At 46.1% G+C, this 8,090-nt stretch overlaps 1 protein-coding gene across 1 annotated transcript in view; it reads left to right on the top strand.

Moving 5' to 3' along the window:
* The window catches only part of arhgap40 (Rho GTPase activating protein 40), a 22,662-nt gene extending 14,773 nt beyond the window's left edge, over window positions 1–7,889 (top strand). The window contains exons 9-15 of the mRNA XM_083661082.1: window positions 402–561; window positions 1,799–1,881; window positions 2,637–2,843; window positions 3,073–3,216; window positions 4,229–4,380; window positions 5,155–5,210; window positions 5,740–7,889. Of these exons, the coding sequence (XP_083517208.1) occupies window positions 402–561; window positions 1,799–1,881; window positions 2,637–2,843; window positions 3,073–3,216; window positions 4,229–4,380; window positions 5,155–5,210; window positions 5,740–5,846 (909 nt within the window). The 3' untranslated portion in view covers window positions 5,847–7,889. The remainder of the gene's footprint in view (window positions 1–401; window positions 562–1,798; window positions 1,882–2,636; window positions 2,844–3,072; window positions 3,217–4,228; window positions 4,381–5,154; window positions 5,211–5,739) is intronic.
* The last annotated feature ends 201 nt before the right edge of the window (window positions 7,890–8,090 follow it).

Genomic DNA, 8,090 nt, shown 5'->3' with positions numbered 1-8,090 from the left:
TATCAAGAAACAAACTCTCCAGTCAAGACTTGACGACTCCAAACAGTTGTCACTGCAAATTCAGCTTTTATGAAATTTGCTGTGTAGGCTACATGACTTTTAGGAGGATTAGAGCCATGATTGGAGCCTGATTTTCAAGATCAATCAGAATCCATGCCATGGTGATTTTTCAGTGACAATGATTTGTAGTTGACACGTATTGATTGGAGAGTTGTTTGTCCACTCATAGAACTGATATGGCTCTGGGGAGGCTGTTCAAAACGATTAAAAAGTGTTAAATTACCTCAGATGGGTGTAAACTTGTAGAAGGTTTTTTTTTGTCAGTTAAATGAACACTGTGACACTGTTGCTCTGTATCTGTTATCATGTTGTGAAAGTGTCTGGCTCTGCCCTGTCCTCAGCTGCTGCAGCAGAACCTGGAGACTAACTTCTACTCTGGAGCGGTGAGCTGGGACGAGGTCAGTCCCAACGACGCCGCGGCGCTGCTCAAGAAGTTCATCCGCGAGCTGCCCGCTCCTCTGCTCACCGCCGAGCACCTCAACACCTTCAGCGCCGTCAGAGGTCAGTCATGACCACCACACTCCACGCCCAGTCGCCCAACCCCCAACCTTTGCATTCCTTTGGGTTTGGCTTGAAAAGCTCGTGGTTTACCACGTGATTATTACCAGCGCCAGATTTGACCAATTAAAGGGCCACTTTGCCGACTTTCAAACAGCAAATGAACAATGTTTAACTTCCCTCCATCTTGCCTGGACCGAGAGCTCCCTGTTCATTCACAGAACTCCAAATGATATCATCATCATGATGTCAAGGGGCGGCTTTAGCTCAGGAGGTAGAGCGGGTCGGCCAATGACGCAAGGGTTGGCGGTTCGATCCCCGCTCCCTCCCAGCTGCTGTCGTTGTGTCCTTGGGCAAGACACTTAACCCTCCTTGCCTAGTATGATTGGTATGAATGTAGACATGAATGATGGTGGTCGGAGGGGCCGTTGAGCGCTGATGTGTGGCTGCCACGCCTTCGAACCACCGGTACGAATGGTGTGAACGAATAATGATTCTGTGAAGCGCTTTGAGCACTTGGAAAGGTGCTATATAAATCCAATCATTATTATTATTTATTATTATATGTCATTTGGTCAAGGAAGTTGTGTGAATGAAGGTAGAGTTGAGTTTATCTGATGGGTTTTGAAAAGGGTTTTCATAAACCCAACGGTCTGTAGAATTTGCTCAACTCTATAAAGGAGCATGTGATCCTTCAGTTGAACTTTTCTGGTGCTCCAGTAGTCCGTCCAGCTGCGATAATCACCTGTACACAACTGTTCCCCTTCTCCTCCTCCTCTACTCTACCTACTACCTAGCCAATCTACTGCCCACTTAGCCAGACAGCTCAGCACGATTCACATCATAATTACCTAAAGTCTCTTCACCGTGACGACCGCTGCGCGATGCTTATCTTCTCTGCTCTCTTAACATTAAGATGAACAAGTTGATAGCCTTTTTTTTAGAGCCGCGTCTCTGCACTGCCTCGATGCTTCTGCAGTGAGAAACCGGTGTAAAGGATCAGCTACTTGCACATTAGTTTCTCCTTAAGAAAAAATGTGTATTAATATCATCTGATTGATGAGCAGCTGAAGGATCGGCGGTGGAGAATCGGTGCAAAGTGATGAACGATGTGTGACCACAGAGACATAAGCTAACAAACCTAATGGTCGCCTGTCGCACTGCCATTAATCTTCACACAGCCCATTCTTCTTGGTCCAAACAGAGGAAATGAGGATATTTTGCTCTCTCCCTCCTGCAGACATCTCCGAGCTGAAACAGAAACTCCACATGTTGAACCTGCTCATCCTGCTTCTGCCTGAGCCCAACAGGGACACACTCAAGGTACAGACTGAAAAAACACACAAACACATGCGAACACACACACACACACACACACACACACACACACACACAGGGCTGCAACTGACGGTTATTTTCATTGTCGATTAATCTGTCGATTATTTTCACGATCAATCGATTAGTTGTAAGCTTGTTTGGTCTATAAAAAGTCGGGAAATGAGAAATGTCCATCAGTGTTTCCCGAAGCCCAAGATGACGTCCTCAAATGTCTTGTTTTGTCCACGGCCCGAAGATATTCGGTTTACTGTCACTAGGCATCTCGCGCACTCGATTCCTAGGCTCGCCCGCTGCGCGGGTTCGCCCGCCCTGCAGCTCCCACAGCTCGGCTGCTGCTGCGTGGCCTCGCCCGCTCTATTGGCATGCGCAGCCGCGCACAATTGCTCAACTTCGCATCACCGATGACATCACAATTGCTCGAGTGACCATCACTGATCACGTCATGGAGTGCTGACCAACAGCCCACAACCCAAAGATATTCAGTTTGCTGTCATAGAAGACTAAAGAAACCACAAAATATCCACATTCACGAAAATGGAACGAGATCATTTTTCCCGCCTTAAAAATGTGTCTAAATAATTAATAGATTATAAAAAATTGTTGGTGAATAATTTTCTGTTCTACTGGTCACTATAACCGTGATATGACATTTTCATACCGCTTCATCTCTAATTCTGTGTTATGTGTCCATGCCTTCATCCCCGTGCATATAATAACATGGCGTCCCCCTCTCCCTCCAGGCTCTCCTGGAGTTCCTCAGTAAGGTGGTGTCCAGGGAGAAGAGGAACAGGATGAACCTGTGGGCCGTAGCAACCATCATGGCTCCCAACCTCTTCCTCCATAAGGCCGTGCCCAGCCGGCTGACCGAGGGGGCAGAGAAAGGACAGGCAGAGAAGGCAGCGGACATCATGAGACTCCTCATCCGCTACCAGGACCTGCTCTGGACGGTAGGTGACTCTAGACGAATATGTGTGATTCTTACAGCAGGGTGTGAGGGTGGTTAGAGGACGAGCACTCATCAAGTAGTTCAGTTATTTTGAAACAAGTGTATATTTTCCACATTTCATAATTATGCATGTTCTCATCTAGCAAGTTGGAAATAAAATATTAGCTATGCCTGAAACTCAATTCAAAATTTCTTAATATGGAAATACACACTTTTGTTTTTCTCTGCAGATCCCTAACTTCCTAATGAGCCAAGTGCGTAAGCTGAACGAGAACAGTAACCGGCGCTACCAGTTCTACGACCGGCGCATCAAGAACCTGCTGAGGAAGATCCACACAGACAGCCGGGACAAACCCGATAAGAACACCTCAGAGGTCAGCAGCTTTCACACTACTGCACTGCTTCACACACTCCACTTACTGTGTGATAGGTCCCAACCAATATAGGATCTTTGGCACTGATGAAAAGGCAGGAAAGTTACATTCATCTCACTACTATATAATAAGGCGGAGGGGTGCACAATTGCTCAACTGCGCATGCTCAGAACGGCTCGCGAGCGTGGTGCTAGTAATTATAATAGACCTAAGTTAGCGTGTCAAAATCTCAATGTCTTGTGTGTCTGTGAAACCAATGCTACCGGTAATACTGATACATCTTTGAAAAGCAAATACTGGCCAATAATATCTGCACACCAGATAAATGAGTCAGGCCAAGTGCACACACTTTTGAAACGTGCAATATTAAGGGAACATCATCCTGATGTATTTGTTAGTGTTATCTTGCTATGATCCACAATAAGCATTTCTACGGCAACCATTTTAGGGCATCCTCGTCCCGTCACAGTATAGGCTATCGTTCCTCAGTCTAAGCGTTGTCAGTTGTCATGTCTCCTATAGTAAACCATGTCGAGTGCTCTGAAACAGTGCCTGACAGCTAGTCTGCAGGAGGATCGACAACGTTTTTGTGCGAGACGTGAGGAGTGATGCCTGACAGCTAGTTTGAGTGATGTCTGACAACTAGTCTGCAGGAGGATCGACAACGTTTTTGTGTGAGACGTGAGGAGTTATGCCTGACAGCTAGTTTGAGTGATAAGTGAGGCAGGAGGAATGACAGCGTTTTCGTGCGAGGACTGAAGGTGTTTCAGAGCACACTCGCCATGGTTTACTATAGGAGACATGACAACTGACAACGCTTAGACTGAGGAACGATAGCCTAGACTCTGACGGACGAGGATGCCCTTAAATGGTTGCCGTACATTTCACACTGTTCATACTTCAGAAACAAGTTAGAACAGTAACTTTAGTCGAAGGTAACCGCTGCGTTTTCATTCACATCACCCCTTGCTACAGTTGGGTAACGTTCTCTCCCTCTCTGTGTTTCCTGTAGCCGTGCCGCACGGTGAAGATCCAGGTTGGGGATCTGGTGAGCAGCACGATGGAGGTCCAGCTCAACATCAACTCCCGGGCCTCAGACCTGCTGGCCCAGTTTCACCGCCAGTTCCTCTCCAGCCCCGACAACGGCAAGGGCAAGCTGCGGAGGTACGGTGCTGCACACTTGAAGCAGATATTAGGTCTCACTGGTTTAAACCTGGCCCTCCAATAAAACACACTGCAGAAACAGCATTCTTGTGTCAGATGGACAGAGATGGTTTTGTCACGCAGCAAAAAATGATATGATAGGGCATACCTGTATTTATCTATATTGAGAAGTATTTCTCTTTAATGAGCAAAATGAGTTCAATCAGGAAACTATGGCTGTCTTCAGCTGATTGGACTAACTCTACAGCCTCAGCCCCTTTTACAAGTGAACCAATCAACATAGACACACCCTAATGTCAACTGTTAAATGACACATACTCTCTGTGGAGCTCACTGTGCAGACTTTCTACACTGCTGCTGTCACAAGTCTCACCCAGCTCCACCTGCTCTTACGTCTGCCTTTATGTAGGCTACTATAGGGGGTTATGTCCCTCACTAAGGTCTAATTGATGTGCAACAGCAAGCAATCAAAACAGATCTATTCTCCAAAACCAAACTTATTGCTATGTCATGACCATTTATAAACTTATTACTATCAATACATGACTAGTCCTGACTGAACTAAAATTAAAGATCACAAAAAGGGGGTCATTTGAAATATTGTTTTTTCAATAAAATTATGATACCTGGAATTTCTCGGGTCAGATTTCCAAAAATACACATGATTCCATCTGATGAATATTTTATTTTGAAACTCTTCATTTGCACCATTCAACAAAGCAAACCTTTATGGAATGCACAAAATGATATGAAGCTCTTGTCTGTCTTCTACAGAAACGGCTCTGTTGCCTATCCGGACTGTGCCATCTACGAAGTGGGAGGGAACATCGGTAGGTGGAATGCTGCACCATTTCTCTTCCGACTGATCGGAGCGCCTCTGACGTTTGCACGTCTTTATGCTCATTGAGCTGATGAGGCTAGCAAGGTCTTACGTAATGAACTGTGCAAGAGCCAGAGAGAGGCAGGGCCAGTGCATCTGCAGTTATCAGAGCAGACAAATGCTTATCACACACATGTACGTGCTCTCACACAGGAGAGTATACATTGAAAGTGGACAGAAGACTTGCTCAGTGGGTTCAGATTTGTGAAATAAGTCTTTTAATGGAGAAAAACTTTAGATTACTGACTTGAGCATATTATTGGCCTTTAAAGTTGAGTCATGAACTGTTACCTAAGACTAATAATTTAAAACAAATTATTTATTTAGCTCAGCCGTAGTCCCCCCCCCTCCGCCCTAACAGAGTAAGGCTTTCACTAAAAGTGTGTGTGTGTGTGTGTGTGTGTGTGTGTGTGTGTGTGTGTGTGTGTGTGTGTGTGTGTGTGCGTGCGCGCGCGCGTGCGCGTGTGTGTGTTACACAGGTGAGCACTGTCTGGATCCCGACACACACCTGCTGGACCTGTACAACAGCAACCCTGGAGGAGAGTGGTTCATCAGGCTGAAACCCAACGGCGGCCGAGGGCTGTAACACAGTCGGGGGGGGGAAGGGGGGGGGAAGGGGGGGGGGGCGGAGATGATGGATGAAGAAGGACAGACCGGGGAACGGAGAGGTGAGGAAACGACCGAGGCAGAGCAAGGGCAGAGCCTGAAAAAGAAAATGGAGCCCACGCGACTCTCTGTCTTGTCAAGCTGTCCTTAAGTCCCGCCCCCTCACGACCAGCCTGAACGAAGAAGAGAGAGACGGACAGAAAGGAGAAATGGATAGATGTTGCTGGTGGAATCTGCCGGGAGCAGAGAGAGCCCAGGGGAAAAAACGGTCTAGATGAAGGCCGCACACGCCCGTCTCTCTTTCTCCGTCCGCCTCTCTGTCTCTCTGTCCCTCTCCTCTCCATTCCCCCCTTACATTCCCTCGTTCCTCTCCTGCGTTGCTGCAGGACGGTGACGCTGCAGCCAGGCTGCTGATGACGTGACTCGTGACTTCCAATAGAGAGCCAATGGAAAAGGAGAGAGCAGAGAGGACAAGAGCGGCCGGTTTGCCAGCTACACCCTGAAGCAATCAACTCCACAACCACGAGAGAGCAGATGGCCATGGCCATGCTGAGCACCTCTGGCTATAAGCGTACAGTTCCCGACTGACTGGATGACCGGTTGATTGACTGACTGATCTCTCTCTCTCTCTGTTGCCCATTTTGTCCACAAAGGAATCGGAGATGGAGAGTTCCTTATGTCTTGGCTTCCTTTCTGTTGATATCCACGCCGTTGAAAAGGGGGAAGAGACCCTGATGAACTGATATCTCTATCCGTGACATTCTGCTCTCTCTCGGGCCTTATAAAAATCCATGAACTTCCAAGGACCCCTGACCCCGTAAAGAGCAGTGTACAAAGACACTCGACTCCATCTTCTTTTCTTTCCATTACCAAGGGATTTGGTGTCTAAACCTCAAGGACATTTATTGTACCTCCAAAGGGAGTTAAGGACAGATCATGAAGCTGGTCTTCAGCATTCTGTTTTTTTTTGTTGTTTTTTAATACATGTATGGATTCTAAAGTATTGAAGTGACTCTTGCATATAATTGGTTATTTATATGAATGTGATTCATATGAATGGTGTTGCTTCCGTATTTGATGAATATTCTGTCGAGTAACTTTAGGATCAAGTGGAATTTGCTACACTCAGTGTAACAATGTGGCAACATGTAAACTCACCCATTCTCCCGTGGGGGGACTTTACAGTACTGTATTCTTGTACATATTGCGTCATGCTCCGCATCTTTCCTCTTTGTGTTTCTCCTGGACGATTAACAGTACCACTTCTCGAAAGATACATTTCATTTTGTAAATATTGCTCATTCAAAACAGTAGTACGTACACTCTCCCTTGAAGAGGCATGGAAATCATCGCAGCAGTGCTGTGTTTTTGTTTTGCGATTGTATTGCTACTCTGCGTATGACACACAAAACCATTAAGTTATTCCAAACGGGCGTGAGCAGCAAGTGAATGTGCTATCTTTTTGTACCGCTGATCATCAGACGCGAATCGTGATCGGAGCCATGTTGGTGTTTTCCGCGGCCATTTTGTGGGAATTGTCTGGCAGAGTAATGACGCCAACATCCATCATCACCGTCTGCTCCATCTCTGTCAACGCCGCATAATGGACCATAATGACACTGTGGTACATGCATCAGAACAGCGCAGAAGTATCATTTCTTTGATAATGGAGAAGGTAATAAATAGCGGTTATAAATTCTGCTCTGTCTGTGTGTGTGTGTATGTGTGTGTGTGTGTGTGTGTGTGTCGAGCTTCATTACACAAGTCCAATTGGCCTGTCCCAGGGTCCAGGGCACAGTTGAATGCCTCGGCACAAAGCGCGCTGATGAAACTGCCTTCTGCCGACAATAATCAGGAGAAGAAGTAGGTCACCTCTAAAGCAGCATCCCAGAGGGCGAGCCCCACCGTGTGACACTATACAGCCCCGTCAAGAGCTACACGCCACACGGACACAGAGTGTGTATAAAACACACATGGCACACGCGGCACGCGGAGACATGTGAGAACAATGTGGTATGGGGTCGTCGAGGTTCCCTCTACACGTTTCTATTGACTATGTCTAGGTAATGTATGTGTTTGTATGTATGTGTATATATATATGTATGTATATATATGTATGTATATATGTATGTATATATATATATATATATATATATGTATATATATATACTGTATGTATAATATATATATATATATATATATATATGAATGTGTTTCTGAGAGG

This window comes from Poromitra crassiceps (assembly GCF_964638095.1).
Source record: "Poromitra crassiceps genome assembly, chromosome: 25".
In the NCBI taxonomy this organism is placed as follows: Eukaryota; Metazoa; Chordata; class Actinopteri; order Beryciformes; family Melamphaidae; genus Poromitra; species Poromitra crassiceps.
This window is presented reverse-complemented; position numbering and strand designations above follow the sequence as displayed.